General features: G+C 40.0%; 1 protein-coding gene across 1 annotated transcript in view; it reads right to left on the bottom strand.

Annotated features, from left to right (window-relative positions):
• arhgap39 (Rho GTPase activating protein 39) overlaps positions 1–16,865 on the bottom strand; it is a 97,717-nt gene extending 80,852 nt beyond the window's left edge. The window contains exon 1 of the mRNA XM_067512101.1: positions 16,744–16,865. Within this exon, the coding sequence (XP_067368202.1) occupies positions 16,744–16,754 (11 nt within the window). The 5' untranslated portion in view covers positions 16,755–16,865. The remainder of the gene's footprint in view (positions 1–16,743) is intronic.
• Between the last annotated feature and the right edge of the window lie 1,873 nt (positions 16,866–18,738).

The following is an 18,738-nucleotide window of genomic DNA, read 5'->3' on the forward strand; positions in this document are numbered from 1 at the left end:
ACCTGTGCTACAGCTGATTTTAAATTAAAGACAATCTATATGTTCACAGTATTACATCCTTTAGAACAATAATGCAATTATGCCATGTTTTTGTTTCCATTCTCCAATGGATTTCTAACTCCAGTCTGTACTAACCTACTGATTTAAATGACTCCAGACATATCGGCTTAAAAGTGTCTTCCTTGCTGTGGTTCCTGTGGTCGCTATAGTCCTAGGAGTACAATCTTTTGAACCCTCAGACATCACCAATGAAATCCTCTGGTGCCTATGGCCATCCCATGATCATTTGGAACACAGTTGCAGCAGTTTCCCACCCCTACTGGTTGTATCTGCATGTTAAACACCTGCAGCACTGTTACTTAGTCTCATGTTATCAGCTTCTATTCTTCATCACTACCCCCACCCTTCCTGTGCGATGATGGTGGAGTCTCTGCAGAGCTTCTACAATCTGGTAGATGTGATCTGGACCTCTAAACACCCACACACTAAAAATAGCTGCAGCAGCAGAAGTAGCAGCAGTGTGTTCAAATACTGGGGACAGCCAGCCTCCCAACAGCAGCACTGGGAAACACATTTTACTCTGTAGCTTTACAGGGCATGCAAGAACCATGCTGTCTTTTCACACAGTTCAGCAGACCTCCATACTACCGAAAAACATCCCTTTGCTCAATCCAGTTTATTAAAATGTGAAAGACCCGCACCATTTTCTAGTATCACAGGGAATTCCAACCAAACTGATGTGTACAGCTTCACTTATTAGTAATTCTCCTGCTAAAATAGGACAAAATAAGCATTCGACATGTCATATTGGCAACATGGTTCATTTAAATGCACGCTATCAATGACATAATCAAAACAATTAAATGCTGTAAAATGCTGTTGAGATATAATGTTGTATTTATCATATAAAACTAAAGCTCAACAGAAAATAATTTTATAGTAATTAATAGTTTCAATCCCTTTTTAAGTAAAAATGCAAAACAAATTGTGTTCCAGACAATAATGTGGACAATAATCCAGTGTTACACAATAATGAGAACAATTAATTATTTCATCATATTCCAAAGATAACTTAACCCTCCACTCAAATTAATTCGAAATTCCAGCACCTGCAGATCATCTGAGTTACTTTCGTATGATTCCTGTGTGAAGCTGTTATTAAATAAATAGAGTAGTAGTCTGACCCAATCACTGCTGTACAGACATATATGATGTAGTGTCTTTAGCAGGGAAACCATTTCATTACAGCGATGCTTCAGCCATCTGTGTCTGCTCCCTGTTTACACACCATCTCCCATGTGTGTGTGTGAAACGCTTTGTGAGTTTGTGAGTCTGTAGGTGTGATGTGGTACTTTATGCTGGAAGCTCTTAAACATAAAAGCGTGACAAGATGGTCTCCTAGCAACTGTGGCCTCAGCAATCCTGTGACCCTTAGGCGCTGCACGTGTGGTGCATGTAGAAAATGAATATGGGCCACAGACGGTATTAACTCAAACTGTCAGACAAACAGAGACCCAGGCCCCAGATAGACATGTATCAGTAATCAGTCTAATAGGTGAATTACAACCACTATGTATAAATACATTTTTGATGCAAATACTTACATATAGTGTAACTACAGATAAGAAAAGGGTAAGAATATCTACTTTAAATTACAGCCCCCATTAGTTGTACTTGTAATTTAACTACTGTGTAACTACGGATAAAGAGGTTAAAAGATTTAACTTTAAACCTATTTCACCTATCATGTTATATTTAGTTATATATCAATAAGTCTTTAGAATAATAAAGTTCAACTGATTTAAATTAGTTTTCAATGCTTGGAGGCAGTAAAAATAAAAGCTTACTTGCTATTTATTCTGTCAAAAATTCATAAATCTAAACCCCTTTGTTACCTGTTCTTATACAGTAGGTAAATCAAATGAGGGCTGTAATTTAAAGTGGAACCTCTTACCCTCTTATCTGTAGCTACACAGTAGTTACACCGTGAGTACAACTAATGAGGACTGTAATTTAAAGTGGAGCATCCTGCCCTCATCCTATCTGTAGTTACACAGCTATCATGTAATTTTTTAAATACGTACTTCTTAACTGCAAAATACTTACACTGTAGGTATTTCTGCTAATTGTTTAAAGTAACAGCAAGTATGTATCCATAGGTACAGTGAATGTACACAGTTGTTACTGTAATCTAAAGCATTCCGAGCCTTTAGAGCCCTTTAAAATCTTTAAATCAATTACCACTGAGAGACACTAGGAGTTGTGCAACTTTCCCAAACTTCAGAAACAAATCTCTCCAGAGGCCACAGGCAGCAAGAACAATCAGTCTGGTGGACCCCAAAGCTTCAAAGTGCTCTATAGGAGAGCTGCCATCCACAGCAACCAAATTGTGTACATATCAAACCACTGGCACATATTTATCATGTTTACATTTATACATGCAGAACACAGAAGAATAATTGTATTTTTCTATATTGATTAGGGCTGAATTTAACTCTACTGTTTAAAAAAGCTACTTAATTGGGTTGGCATTAAATTGCTACACGCACAGACACAGGCTGTTTACCGGACTCTGGATTCTTGAGATCCTGGTTCAAATGCTCTGCTATGGTCTCTGCACTGGAAATAAATATAGAACTTTTGCACTTTGTGAAAGAAGCTGAAAAGTTTTACCTGCTTACTAGACAAACTTCTCTAAACCAGACAAATCTACCCAATTAAAGTAAATAAAATAAACAAGGATTAAGACAATGTTTATTTTAATAAAATAAAAAGCATCAATTTAGAGGTAATAATGATATATAATCTCTACCTATCAAAATTGTTTTTTCGAAATAAACATTAAAAGTGTGGCTCACCTGGTAGAAAGGGTCAACCATTATTCCTGTGACTGACAGATTAAATGATATATTTGTATTTTTTTGCTATCAGAGAAGGCAGAAATACTACAGTTTTGTAGTAAAGTATGAATATTGATCGCAGGACATGATGAAAATGAGATGAACAGCAAACAAAAATGATTAAATGTGGGCAGCACAGTTGTGCCCACTGTGTACGTCAGCCTCACAGCTCAGAATCCCCCTGGTTTGACTACACTTAACCACAACAGTAGTTGAGTGATAGAAAAGACATCTGCATGCCCTTTGCTTTAAGTGCTCCCAACAATTTGGGACAATTTGGTATTGTATTCTAGGGCATAAGTGGCTTTTGACAGTCTTTGCCAGTCTTCAAGTGTGTCCCTGGCTTTAACTGGTAAGTCCAAATGGCCTCACCTCTCGTCCAGTGACAGCTGGGATAGGCTCTAGGCCCCGCGAGACCCTAAACAGGATAAGTGGTTAAGAAAAATGGATGCTTGGATGATTAAAATTACTGTAATGATTGTCGTCTGACTTTATACCTTATAATTAACAAGCTAATTGATACAAATAAAGGGCCTTGTTTGCAAATTTTATGTTTTGCAGCTAAATGTTGACATAACATCAAAAGTGTAAAGGTGCCTTTGAATAATGCATAGTGTGTTACTGGACATATGAGTGTTATTGCATTTTCAATTTTTATAGAAAATACATCTTATTTAAAACAATCAGCTTTTTTATTGGCTGACTTTCCATTTAGTAGATCAGTAAAAAACAGACGATTCCTTACTTGACACACCAACGGCTGCAGAGAAACCTGCAGCTAGCACCTGTGTTTTCGATAGTTATTCATAGTAAAATAACCTACTGCACTGTGAAGTTTTTTTGCCAGTCGCAAAATTTTCAGCCAACTGCTAAAAATCTTATTAACCCAGACTTTATCTATGTCAATTGTGAACTTTTAATACAAAATAAGCTAATTAAGGAAAAAGTTCAGGCAGCTTATTTCAGTCTGTGGCAGACTTTGGTCTTTCAGAGGGGAGAGGTTTAAATACTGTGTCTTTGTTTGTCACTGCACTATAAAGTTCTGTTTTAACCATAATTACCATCAATCAGCAATGAACAATGAGCAAAATCTGAAGCTACTCTATGAATATTTTCTACACTTTCCAACAGTAAGCAATTATGCAACCACCTGTACAAGAATAATTTGACTTTCCATCAGAATTTATATTTCATCATAGTACAGAAACAGCACTGGTACGAGTCACCAACAATTTTCTCTTGGCTTCAGACGATGGACTCATCTATACTTGTTCTGTTAGATCTTAGTGCTGCATTTGACACCAATGATCCATTTATGCAGCTGTCTCCAGCTTTGGAGCTGTGTGTTTTTCAGTGGTCCTACCAACCTTCCCAATTATTTGTTTCTGCTTTTTGTTGCTCTTTTTTTTCTCTCTCTTCACTTTTCACTTAGCCCAACTGGTGCTCAGGTTGGATTTGTTGGATCTTCTCTATACATCTTTATAGTCCTGAGTTTATTATGTAAATTGCCTTGAGATGACTTTGTTGTGAATTGGCGCTATATAAATAAAGTTGAATTTAATTGAATTGAATCGCTTCATTTGAAATGAGAAATTGTGAATAAAATCAAACATTCTGCAGGCACCTACGATGAAATAAGAGTTTAACCATTTTTTAAAAATATAAAAACAGCAAATCCATATGTAGCAGTTGGTGTTGACATTGTGCACAAAAGACCATCACATTAATTTTTCTCTTGCCCAACTGGGCAACTGCTTGGCATTATTATTATTTGCAATATGAGGCTCACTTGATTAGGACCCGTACAAGCTCTACAGCTGTGGTGTCCCCACTGTGTCAGCAGTTGTGTACCCCATTCCCAGTTTTTTCATGCAGAGTGAAGGTTTGTCATTACACGACCTTAACAGTGTACAAATCAAAGTGTTCCACTTCAGCTTCCTGTCTCGCTCTGTCACTTTCTCCTCACCCAAACCCTAACAACAACAATGCCTGACGGGGATATTTCATTTCCCCATGATGTCAGCGTCCTTAGTGTGTGTTTGTGAGTGCCTGTGATCCTCACATAAAGCTGATTAGTTCTTCAACAGCAGCATGGCTAATTAATACTGCCACCTGCTTGTTGACTACCCCATCCTGTGCGAGGTTACTCTCTAAGGATCCTGCATTGCCGGAAATTCTTTCAGACCACAGGCCTCGGTGATACATAGTTAATTCATCAAAACACACACACACACTGAACAAACAACCGTTTACTGTAAATAAATAATGATTGATTGATGTCACAAAAATAAATGTCATATTTTTCATGTGGTCAAGATAGTTCATCTACGTGTTAATGTATTCATAACCAATCTAAATGTTTGTCTTGTAAAGACAAACAGATAGGACATACAAGAACTGGTTCCAGTCAGGACTCTGGACAGCAAGTGACCTTTAGAGTGTAAAAGTAGATACTGAACTTCACAGTATTTGTGTGTGCATGTACATGGCATGCAAATGGAAAATGTAATGAAGCAGTGAGACGGAATTGAGGTTACATCCTGCCACATATCAATTTCCCCCAAACCCCCACCTACAGAACTAATCAATATCTATTCATTGACAACATGACATGCCTGGCGGGGTAAAAAACAAACAAACAAACAACTAATCGAAGTATCATTTGTGACTCTAATATTTCTAACTGAGAACAAAACCACCCTCCGCTGTGTAAGATATATGTTTTCCACATAGACAGCCGTGTATTCTGCAGACCTACTGAATACATAGGGTGGCTTGCAGCTACATAGGCATCTTCTTCTATGGTTGTGTGATTGACAGAAGGCCTCAGCAGGTGATTCCCTTGGTATAAGGATCAAACCCCCTTAAAGCCTTTCAGCCCCCACACCCATTAGACGATAACACATAGAGAATACTACATGAAAAAGCTCCAAAAGGAAGTTTACTGATTTCATTGGTTTTCTATCTGTGTATGTAGACTGTGGCAAATGGGAGCAGACAAGCCGGCAGGCAGAGTTGAGGACAAGGAGCAGCACTGACACAGAAGCCGACGTGCCAATGAGATCTCTCTACACTACAGGCCAATTTTTTAAATCTAATAATATAAAGTAGTGTTTTTCTGGTTCTTTTTCTGGTTTTTCCCTTGCATGGATAATCTTCCTGGTTACACAAAATTCCAATGTGGCAAAATATATTAAAACAGCTTAAATGTACATGATAATTAAATATAATTTATTTATAATGGTATTAATTCTTTTCCTTCATATTTGGTCAGTCTACCTTGTGCTGAAAGTTGTATAGCAGCTTTTCACCTTAGCAGGGCATGAGATTTTGGAGGTGGCCAGCCCCACTCCCTGCCCCCGTTCTGGCACCGCCTCTGCTTGTGGGTAGAAACGAAGGGATCCCAGCCCTCAGTAAATCATGGAAATAAAACCTTATTTTCTGATTATTTGAAAGTGGTTATGTTCTAAAACACAAATGAATAAAGAAACAAATAACAACATAAACGAGAATCATCCCAAACAAAATGTCTTGAGTTGTGTCAAAAATAAATAACATAATGGTAACTAATAATAATAATGGTAACTGCAAAATAAATGTGCATTGAATGTATCTAGTAGTAATCAAAATTACTATGTAATTATTTGGTCAGACAGACCTTTACAGAGCATACATCATGTTAGTATGTTGGCTAAAAAGCTGATGCCTTTATTTACCCCAATGTAACATATACAAAGAAATTTAAATGTACTAACAAAATCTGGGCCCTAAAAGAGGTCAACAAAAAAAAGCTAAACTCAAACTATCAAACTGAAATTACCATTATCCATTAACCATTATCCAATTATTTAAATATGCAAAAGCAATAACAAAATAAAGAGAAATTTAAAAAAGAGAAATTAAATTAACACAACTTAAACTTAATAGCAAGAAACTAAACTTAAGGTAAAAGGTAAGTGAAAACATTTCCAAACAAACTTAGGGTGTGGCCGAGGTTGTGGCCATCACACCTGTCCATCCACCAAGTGAGCGTGTGGGGGTCTGTGAATCGGATAAAATAAAAGCCAACAAATCTTGAAAGAGCGGTCAGCCAGTGAGAGGCATGCACCAGGAAAGCACACCTTCTCAAATGATGTACCAGAGGAGGCCTGCAGGGTTTTGCACCACCTTGTCCAATAAGCATGATTATAGTCTGAGACTGCTTATACTATGGCATGTGGTGCAACATAACTAAAACATGCCTACTGCATTTTACACAAACATTAATGCTTGTTTCCTTTCCCTCTCAGCCACTAGGTGGGCGAATCGTATACACGCACAGATTTGAAAAGCTGTAGGCGCCGCCCATAAAAAAATACGTTTAGAAAATAATCCTATTTGAGGGGGAAAATGCTATCTCTCTTTATCCGTCAATACTCCCTCCATCTTCCCCAGCCGTCCCTCTCCTCCTCTATCACTTCCAATTCCAGTCAACGGGCTGGTATCTCTGCTCACTTTCATATTCTAACTCACACAGGCTTTGCAGCAGCCATGAGCAATCAGCGTCCAACAACAGGAGCAGAGAGCTCAACAATGTGTCAGATTCGTTTTGTGATGGAGGTGACATGCTGCTCTAACTGCACTGCTGTTCAGTCAGCATTGCTGCTACTTTTCCACTGTACAGCCTGTCAATATTCCCTCATAGCTTTGTCTCATTCCCTCTCTCTATCTTCTTCTTCATCCTCTGCCCACCCCCTCCTCTCAGCTCTCTGCCAGCCTACTGCCAAGCTAACAGCTACAGACTAAAGCTGCAGCTTTTCAGCGAATGATTCTACACACTGCAGATCAAATATGACATGCAAGTGACATGTTTGAAGTAGCTGCAATACCAGTGCAACCTTTTACTGTAAAGGGAAATCATCCCTAATACAAATTGATTTCTTATGAAATGGTGTTTGACAGTCATCGTCCTCCATCTCAAATATTATGGCATGATTTGCTGGAAGATTGATAAGACTGCCCTTTCTTCAGCTTTAACTCAACTAATGTGTAATCACTTGTTTTTATTACATATTATTTCATATTATTCAATATTCTTAGCTGAACTGACCACCCAAAGCTTTCTCTATTGTCTCTGTCCATTGTCCAGAGGTAGCCAATAAAAAGCAATGTGTCATTTGTCATTTTGAGGATAAAATCTATTCCCTTCAGAATTTAATACATTTGATAAAATTGTGGTAGTAAGTGGAAAAAAGTAACCTCCTCAAGTATAGAAAAACATCACTGCTGAGTGTTAACAGTAACAGAACCATGTGCAGAGACATTTCGTTTTCATCCGAACAGGTGAACATGCTTCTGTCACTAACATAACTTTTACTACACAATCATTACAAAAAACAACCCATTACCTGTTTGATCTAATTCATCTTGATTCTTTCAGCATTTTCAATAGATCTGGATGCAGCAGCCTTTAGCACGGTGATGTGTTGCTATGATTCAGTCATTCCCCAGTAGAATTAGTATTTGTTAATCCACGATTTTCAGTAACTACAAATGTTAAGCAGAATTCACAGGAACTGGGTGAATTTGCATTAATTGTTGTGATTGCAACATTGCAAATTCCTGGAGGGATGGAAAATATATCAAGGACCATTCTGGCAAAAAAAAAAAATCTCTGACAATTGAGATAAACTCAACACAAAACTTCACTAACATGCAATTGTTTCACATAGGCAAATATGCATTAGGCCATGATTAGATGTTAAACAATTTATTTCTGCACAGGTTGTACACAGGTATCAACCCAGCATGATTAACAAAACATCTTAATTACAGAATGAAACTATTGCATCTTCAGCACAATCATACAAGCAAGCAGACTAATGTGCACAGGCAACTGAAGTTTTAATTTTGGAGTCTTTGAGAGTTTGCCACCTTTAGACAGACATAACATGACCGGAGTGCATTTTAATGTTGTTCCACTGGCAGTGGCAGCACCAAAACATTGTGGCTCGGGAGCTTAATTAGTGATAGCAGGACATTTTTCTCTAAAATACTCAATGTGACAACAACAGTCTGTGTACTAAAGTTCTATATACCACCTGCTCTCATTCTGGTAAAAGTTGCTTTGTTTTGTGGTAGAAACTATTAATCTGTCAATTTGCTGCACAGAAAAGCAATAATGTTAATAAAGCTATGTAAGAGCACAATGCCACGTACTAAGGTATGAACAGAGATTTATAGGTGCTGTGACATGAACATTGCTTTTCTCAATCTGGAGACCAATGCATTGATCCTGCTGCTGTGCATGTGCCAAACACAGGTATTGCAGCACACACACTGCACATTCTTTTGCGTGCAAAACTATCAATTTATTAATTACTCACACGAATATATTATTCCGTCACTTACTCGCGCTTTGCCGGAAGTAAAACACCCTTCGTGCAGCTTGCTGACACTAGCATCAAACACAGCGTAAACATCAGGGCTGTCATGGGACAGAAAGTGAGTTCAGAGGACAGATTCTTATAAGTAGTTTAAGTAGCTTTAGTTAGATGTGAGGCCTTCACTTTGTCACACTCTTGCAGTGCCTGCACAGCACCTGTATCCACACTGCATGCTTGAAGTGCTGCTTCATGGACTGTTGGATTTTTAATACTGAGGTGGTTTATATTTCAGAGAGTGGATGAAGGGAGGGGCGACATAAGAGGGGGAAGAAAGATTGCAACGAGAACATGAAGGGCATTTCTATACTGACACATTACCTTAAAAACAACATGCCAGTCATTCTTTTGTTCCAAATAGTTATTTAATTATCTGGTGAAAAATTCAGCATTTTTCACATATTCCAAGGGAAAATAATGCTAAGTAATTTTATTTTCAATATTATAGAGCCCGGTTTATTTGCATATAAGCAAAACTATGTCATTTCCTTAACCACAACCAAAGAGCGCTAGTTGGCTAAACTTTAGCCCTGTTTCCAGTCAGGTGTGTGTTTTGTGCACCTGCCAACAAACCCACCACCTTCTTCTGACTTCTGAAAACTGAACTTAGTCCAGCTATTTCCTACACAACTTTGTTTTTGTTGTTGTTTAGTTGTAAATGTCACCAGGCTTTTTCTGGGATACAGTGACGTTTCTGCCTCACAATTCTTCCTCCTACTACTCTGCTCACAACTTACATGGATGAAAAATTAATAGTTCAGACTGCAGCATTGAACACACTGCTGTCCACTTCAGCAGAAACTCTACAGTTTGTTGATTCTGTCATGTGGGTAATGAGAGAGGGAGGAGGAGTGGGGACTGTTTCATGGCAATTCACTATTTGTGTACATGTGTAAAATAACTAATCGTTTCACCACAACCCCCCACAAAGTTAAAGGACAGCTCTCCAGACATGAGTTAGGACAGCAGAGTGGATTATCAGGTCTCTTTAGACATGATGGCCCATAACTACAAGAACATACCTAAGGCCATTATCAGACGCCCACACATCCCTGGATGCTCTTTGATTAGGTGGAGAAACTCAGGCTACAGGACTAGATTTACCAACAGCCTCACTAGCATCAGACCATGGACTGCTTCTTAAGGACATTCAGGCTGGGCTGAGCCAGCCCCACCTCCACTGCAATGAGACTCTTCATCGTCATACTCCACCTCACAAGCACACACACACACACACACACACTGTCTCAGTACTTTAATGTCCTCCTGTCTCTTGTAAAAACTGACTAAGGGAACGTGTTCAATTGTACCTCAGCAAACTGCTAATAAAGAACTGGATTTTTATGTTTATGTCGGCCTCCAAAGAGGATGTTTAGCCCACTGCTGCTTACAGTTGATAGGTTACCTCAGTTCTCAGGTCAGTTTCACCCACATATGCATCATCTCAATGAGTTATTTTCAAATGCGCTGTATAGGTACAAATCCTTGTGAACTAGATTTTTATAATATTTATTAACTGCAGCTGGGAGCTTGTGCAGGAGAGAGATGCTACTGTCTCCTCTGGTAGACTGCTTGTCTCAGTAGCTTTACCATCAGTGCCAAATTCATAGATAATCTGAGGTCTTTGTGGTCTCCCACTAGTACATTTTATAATACTACTGCACTGTAATGATGCAGCAGACATTTGAGCAGTGGGGGGCAAGTGTAAGAGAGACGGAGTTACGGGTGCACACAGATAAAGAGAAAAACCTCCTGGACTCGATCAAAACTATAGACTCTAAGAGCCATAACAGGACCAAAACAGGATCTTATTGAACATTTTTGTATAATAATTAATTTATTGTGGTCTGTTGTTTATAGAATCGTGGGCCTGCCGTGTTTATTTGAAATGGTACAAGCAATGATCAGCTGAATATAACGCTGCTACCTGAATGTTTTGTACACTGTGCTGGGTGTGGTTGGGATCACTATTACTCATTCATTCTCTCATATGCTCATGTGGTTTCACGGGTGCTGCTGGTAGAGGGAGGAGGGGCTGGGTTGGAAGTGGAGGGCAAGTCCACAACAGCTTGTGGCAAAATAGGCTAAACTGTTTGTGTACATCCAAGCAGCTTTCACTTTGGCTTCTCCATAGCAGCTATCAGCATAACAAGTTCACTAAGGGTAACATGCACTGGTGGAGGGACTGGAAAGAAAAGCTGAAATGGCCACTTTCATGCAAACTTTGGCTTGTTTAACTTTAACTGTTCGAAAAATGGGATAAGCAAAGATGCTGTCAACTAATAATACTTTTAAACAGATGTAACCATCTTCTCTGCCAGCTCTCAGCCTTGCTGTCCACTCCGTAACAGAGAAGCTGAGCTCCACCTTCAGTGTTTCTCAGCGCACCAGTGTTTTTTCTTTTTCAGGACATTACAACGTGTTGGCTATGTCTAATGTTTGTGCAATGCCTCGAATAGTCTTTTCCAAATAACAAGCAAATGGGGGGACTAGAGGTCAGTTGGTAGAGCAATCTAGAGTAATCGAAGCACAAGCCAAGTCTGATGTTGAACCCCAACTTGCTCCTCGTGTGAACTACCAACCTGTACCATAAAGATTGTCTATCTAATATAAGAGGAGAATAAATGGCTGAAGTATCTGTAACAGCTCACAACAACCAGTGGACTAGGTGTCCATGGGAAGTTGTCAAGTAATCAGGCCGATCTTTGACCTTTTTCATTAATCAGCATTGGCTGCTATCTCCGCTCACACTGCCCATTTAACGACAATACGTGCTGACACTTCTGCAGCCTCCACTGCCACATTTCATTTCTCACACATGTAACTGAAAGTTAGAGTCGGTTTCTGTAAACATTGTTTGAGGTAACTTAACCAAGTGCATGTTCCTGGCACATGGGTTAAGCAGTGAGGGAGATTAGCGAACCTGAAAATATAGTTTTGTTCATTCTCCTCTCTGTCTCCACCGTGACCGAGGGCAGAGCTCAGTGGCTTAGCAGAGAGGAGAAAGGACGGAAGGAGTCCAGTTGAGGTCAGACTACACTTTAATTCTAACTGTATGTGCGTCAGCGCTACAAGTGAGGAAAAAGCGAATAAAAATTTTGTTGGCACATATGTTCACCAAGCAAAAGTCTTAGAACAACAGTAACATCATCTCTGCCCACATTCTTGCATTCACCATTGTTTCATCACAGCGGCCTTGTTGGCTGATTGTGAATTACTGTGGTTGCACTTAACTATAAGCTGATTGTATGTAGGTTACTGTACCCAACCATTTATTCCAGTTTACTACAAAGCTGAGCAGGTTCTGGTGGACTTTCTGACTTTTGGCAGGCCACACTCAGAATCAGAATCAGAGCAGTAGTTAGTGATACTTCTGATTTGGGTACTTTTAAACTTCACCCAGTGATTAATGTAAGGACTATGTATTTTATCTAGAGTATGTGGAATTTAAAGGAGCTACCTGTCTATGTTGTTTTCTACACTCTTGTGCAGAAATTATTTCATTTTCACCCATTTGTCTGTTTATTAGGGACACCTACAGCTATAAATCAGTTTTTTGGACTGTTGGTTTATGAAGATAATAATGTTCAGTCTTTTTTTAAACCATTTTAGGAGCTGATTCAGCTGTTGTATGATCATTGTGAAAGATAGCTTCATAGATACAGATGTAATAAAATAAATGACACTACAGTCTCCACTTAGTCAGCACATATGAAACAATTTCAACATCAATGGGAAATTGTAAGCTTCTTGAGGTGAGACTTTATTAGAGTGGATTCGTTTCAGCCATGTGTAACCAACTGTGTGTATTTTAGGATTTTAAAAATACAGTAAAGTAGTTGATCAGATATTGTTGATGCTGCTCTACAAGTAATGTTTGAAAGATAGAAATACATTTTAATCTGCTTCTGAAATCATTTTAGTTTGCTCAATACTAATTGTTTATTTAAAGTTATTTCTAATATACTAAACCACTACTCCCCCAAAAAACAAAGACCTCTTCTCTCTTCTGAATCTTTAAATTTAAATGTTCATATCACATCAAGAAATCAGTTAAACAAAGTGTAGTTCTAAATCAAGATATTAAATAGTCCTTTTAAAGCAAGTAGCTTTTACAAAATGCAAACATACAGCATATAATTAATATTTGTACAATGGTCTTATATCGTATATATAGCTTTAATATTTTGTCAGTACACAAAGCACTTCACGCTGCTTTCACATTCACCCTCACACACACAGATGGAAGAGCACCCTGGCGTCACCACCAGGAGCAACTAATGTGGGGTCAAGCATCCTACTCAAGGACACGCTGACCTATGACAGAAAGAGCTGGGAATCAAACCACCGACCATGTGATTGGAGGACGACTGCCCTACCACCTAAACCACAGCTGTCCAAGCTTCACATATGAAGCCCAAAGCTTAAACAACGAGTAGTAACTATGAACAATTTACTGTTTGAACAACAAGTTAAACTTAGGTGCCTAAAGCTTAACAGTTGGGGCTGGATTTCATTCAAAACGAATCCAACACTACAACATGCAACAAACGCTTAAAAACAGCAGTATGTAAAGTTAATTAAGCATATAGCAATGCTCTGCATAACACTGAAGCCAGAGGGATGGAGCACATCAGCCCACAGTATGGGTTTCATCAGGTTAGTAATGGAACCCTGATTGCAAATGTTGCATTTATAAAACAGGGAACAGGTGCCCAGTGTTAGTAATGGGGCTTTGGTCACAGTGAGATGAGTCAGTCAATAGGATCAGGTGTGTTTTACACAACAATGTTTGGAAGCTATACTTTTGTTGAGCAGCCCCACCCTGGCCTCCACCTGGCCTCTTTATTTTCCCAAGCAGATGCAGATGATAGCATGTATGACTGATATGGCAGCAGCTCAGTTGCACCAGCGTGATGATATGAATATTTCAACCACATGCTACTGCCACAACACATGAGCTCAGTGCCCCACCCTGCAGCCAGGATCAAATGTCAAGCTGGCTGCCAGACGTGTGGAGGCGTGCAGTGTAGATGAGCCATGTGTGGGTTAATACATGCTGTATGTGAGCGCCATCACTCAGGACAGTCTCAAATACAGCACTCATCATTACCTGAGTCAGGAACAGTAAGAGCGTTAAAAAACATCCTCACAGTTTGCTCTTAAGTTCTTTACTCACTACAGTCTTTTCTTTACTGAGAATAAATGGCCACTGCACCTCAAAGGGTTTAAGCAGAATTCCCATTTACTGCTTAATTAATAAGTATTATTAGTCACATTGTTAAACAGTCATGCTGGGAGAAAAGATGCACAGGCAGTAACTCAATAGTGGTCTGTGACAATTCAGTGCAACATAACTCATGCTGAGACTTGAGTCTGGACAGCAGCTGCAATCACACCAATGTTAACCTGCACTATTTATACACATATATGCCTAACTTGGCTGCAAACTTAAAATGCAGTCAGGCATTCAACGTATGTTTCAAATCATTTGAAAAGCATTGTGTTCTTTTTCTTACTAACATGTGATAAGCCTCCCAACTTCATCAAAGACGTAGCTACACTACGCGCCCTAAAAATGCTGCTGTTATTCCTGTGATTTTCTTTTCTCTTGAGTCTGATTGCGATCAATGCACGATGCATGTCCGCTTACAGAAGCCCCAAGCTAACTCATTCTGAAACAAACCCTCTTCCACGAAGGTGTTAATGTTCAGTTTGTGTTCAAAATCATTTTGGAGGAGGCAGTTGTGGTGCCAGTAACTGCACTGCATTATAGTGAAAGGTGTTCCTATTATTGTGATCACACCACATCTTTCAGTAAGGCTGTAAATCACATCACAGTTTAACAGCAGCACACACTGTATCCTCCTACGTTACCATACATCTTCCAGGTGATGGATTTATTGTGTAACGGTTGAAGCAGAAGGATTTAGTTGACAACCGACATCTAATAAACTGACAAGCCCCAACAAAGAGCACAGTAACAAATTCATATTTGTTCTAATAATCACAAACATTTCCAGAAAACACCCCCCATCCACGCGCCGCAAAACCCGTATGTACAACAACTGATCCCATCAGTTCACTAAATGCTGCCTCAACAGTCATCAATTATTACAGCACTTGTCAACCATGACAATGCATTTTGACTAAATCAATGGGCTGAGTGAACTAAGCCCCTGGTCTGCCCCCAAGCCAGGACACACACAACGCCCCAGTGCATCCAGTGCGGCCCTGCAGTAGTGATTTACATGACGCTGAATGACCCCTGCAACACAAATTTAACAGTCATCAATTATTAACCCTTAGCAGGCCTGATTGTCCTGCTCGATGCTGGTGAGAGACGGACACTGTCTGTGTTTAAGATGCTGTCTACACCCTCGCTTTAAAAATCTGATACAGATTTCAATCCTATGCCTTGTGCAGCTACAGAACTTGGAGGGTCTGGAGAGCCGAGCTTGGTTTGGCCGGTGTTCTGTGTGCAGGAGCACCCAGCTCAAAACCAACTGTTTCAATGCAGTGTATTATCTCAGCCCAGCACCAGCTTATACTGTAGTTTACCTAACATAAGATAATCCAATCAACCAATCAACTATTAATCCAGGACTTTTCCTCACCATCTCTCTCCACAGTGGAGGATTACGACAACATGATGCGCATCTGAAAATGGGCATTTCACGAGAATCATGTCGTTCTTTCTTGAATTCTAAGCCGAGCCACGCAGACAAGCTATGATTAAGAAATTGCTGTTGAGTTGGATCATGGAAATCCGGTGAATTTGCCAGCAGGGAAGCTAATATGAAATGGAAGGATATTTCAGCAAACATCAGGGAAAAGCCAGGTTATTTCTACATCTTGACAACTACAGAGAAACACCAGAGCTCGGAGAGGAAGCAGAATGGTGCCACACTTCTCTATTCCGGCTGCCTCCTCCATCCAGTGGAAAGGATGAGGGGTGATGCTGCGAGGAAGGTTTGGAGAAGCCGGCGCGCCAAGCATCGCCCCACACGGACTAAGGCTTCCTGGGTAGATTTGCAGCTAGCATCCAGCTACAAGGGCAGGTTAGCTGCATTCCAGCAAAGAGACGGCAATTTAGACCGACAGGTGCAACAGCATCATCCTCCAGCTGTACAGCCGCCTCCGACCGCTCCTTCCACCCTCACAAATATCGATAGAATCATGCAATAACCAGTAAAGCCAGCGAGCGGACACCGAACACGGGGGACAGTTCACAGATATGAATTCTAGTATGGAAATTGTTAAATGGTGTAAGCGAAATAGTGGCGAGCTAGCTAAGAGCCGCCTTCAGCGCAGCCACCAACCGAACCGCTGTTAGCCTCGGTGCTGCGCCGGCTGCCTCCTTCTACTCTGACATGAGGCATCGCATGGAACAAATACAGCGTACATGTCGTTAGACTGACCTCTCTGCCATTTCCCCGACTCTTCTTAAATTCCGTTTAGAATAAATCCCACAACGTCTCCCATGTTGCCGAAATTGCGGTCGCTGCAGTCAACGAGTCACTCCTTGTAGATCAGTGGTAAGTTCTCTGAAGTTACGGCCACAGCGTCCGGTTAGGACCTTCACAATAAAGGCCGGTCACCAAAGATGCAGCTATTTTGGAAAAACCTCGAATTTTTAAATAACACTGTACTTACACATAAAAGTACAACGCTTCCATGATACGTACATGCAGATATACTAAAAAAGACAATCAAACATTTGTTAATTATGAAATAAAACCATTAGCTTGAATGGTAATAGTAAAAATCCACTAGTTTGGCCGATGACGACCTTGCAGACACATCTAGAGCAAAAATAAATTATATGTTTATAAGGAAGCATGATATCAGTTATGGTGTCTGCACTAATTTCTCATTGGTGTTAACATTTTGTTAAACCTCTTATGTTTCTGTAAAATGTACCATTTATTTAAAAATATTTCCCTTTTGAAACCCTCTACAACAACGTGGCCATACTTTGTGTGGGTTAGTTTATTAATCCACACCATGTGTTTGAGTAGCTATAATATTCTCCATTGCTTCCACAATTGAGGTCTTACCACAACCACAGTTTCAGCTTACACTGTCATATCAGAGTCAACAGAATGTTCTACTAAAATATTAAATTCCTTTCTCTCAGTAAGATTTGAAGAACGCAATTGACAGCGGGGACAAGCTCCAGCCACAATTTATATTGAGTCGTTTTACATTTTATTTTGAAGGTATCGTACTTATAATTTTCGGTGCTGGTCGAGCGAATTTTCGCTACCTTGATGAAATGATAGGAGAGCATTTATGTTAAATGGAAGTAACTCTACATATTTGTTTGTTGTTAGTAAGATGTTGCTCAGCGGAAAATTGAGATAATGCATTTTTATTCTTTCTAGAGGGGTAGTAAAAAAGGAACCTTGGACAAGTCTTTAGTTCACCAGACACTCCCACTGAAAGCCCATCTGAGGACAATTTGGAGACATTTGTTTGTGTAATTGTGGGAAGACACTCCAGCCATTATCTTTAGCCACTTATCCTGTTCCTGGTCCCTGGGGACTGAAGCTTGTCCCAGCTGTCATTAGGTCATTAGGTACCCTGGACAGGTCTTCAAGTTATCACAGATAGATACGATTCACACTCACAGGCAACTTAGATTCACCAATTCATCAATTGACATAACATGCATGTCTTTGGACCGTGAGAGTAACCAGAGTACCTGGAGGAAACCCACACAAGCACGGGGAGAACATGCAAACTCCACATAGAAAGCGTTTCATGAACTACTTGGTGTTGTTGAAGGAAGTAGCTAAAATAAATTACCTTGCTAAGCAAGCCAGGAAAAGGACAGAGAGAAAAACCTCTAATAAGCAGGCCTGGATGTAGGATGGTGCTCATGTGGGCTTGCCCCCGGACCACGGAGCTGCCACAGGACACATGCACACACACACACACACACACACACACACAGACACACACACACACACACACACACACACACACACACAGACAGCCAGCCAGCCAGCAGTGCTCGGTGAACTACACATTTAGACAACCCGTCCTCCATTTTCTTCTGACTGGTAGAGTGGAACAAAACTCAAGACAGTCGTCAGCTCTTGATTCCTGTGTGAACGCAGCAGTCAGATACACTTTGATGCAGGTTTGGGAGGAGAGTGAAGTAATCTAACTTGCTGGGCAAATTCTTCAGATATTTTGTAACAACTGTGAGAGGCTCTGTGTACTATGTACCCAAAAGTGTATTGCAGGAGATTAGGGCATGCAGCAGGTGTTTCTGTAGCCACTGTCACATGCAAGCTTCCTCCTTGTGGGCTGAGATAATAGAGATTTAACAGCCCACCTGCTAGAAGAAACCCAGAATTACATAAATCTGTGGGAAAAAGTTACAGAAAATTGGTAGCACTTCCCAG

The sequence above is a fragment of the Channa argus genome, chromosome 8, assembly GCF_033026475.1.
Source record: "Channa argus isolate prfri chromosome 8, Channa argus male v1.0, whole genome shotgun sequence".
NCBI lineage: Eukaryota > Metazoa > Chordata > Actinopteri > Anabantiformes > Channidae > Channa > Channa argus.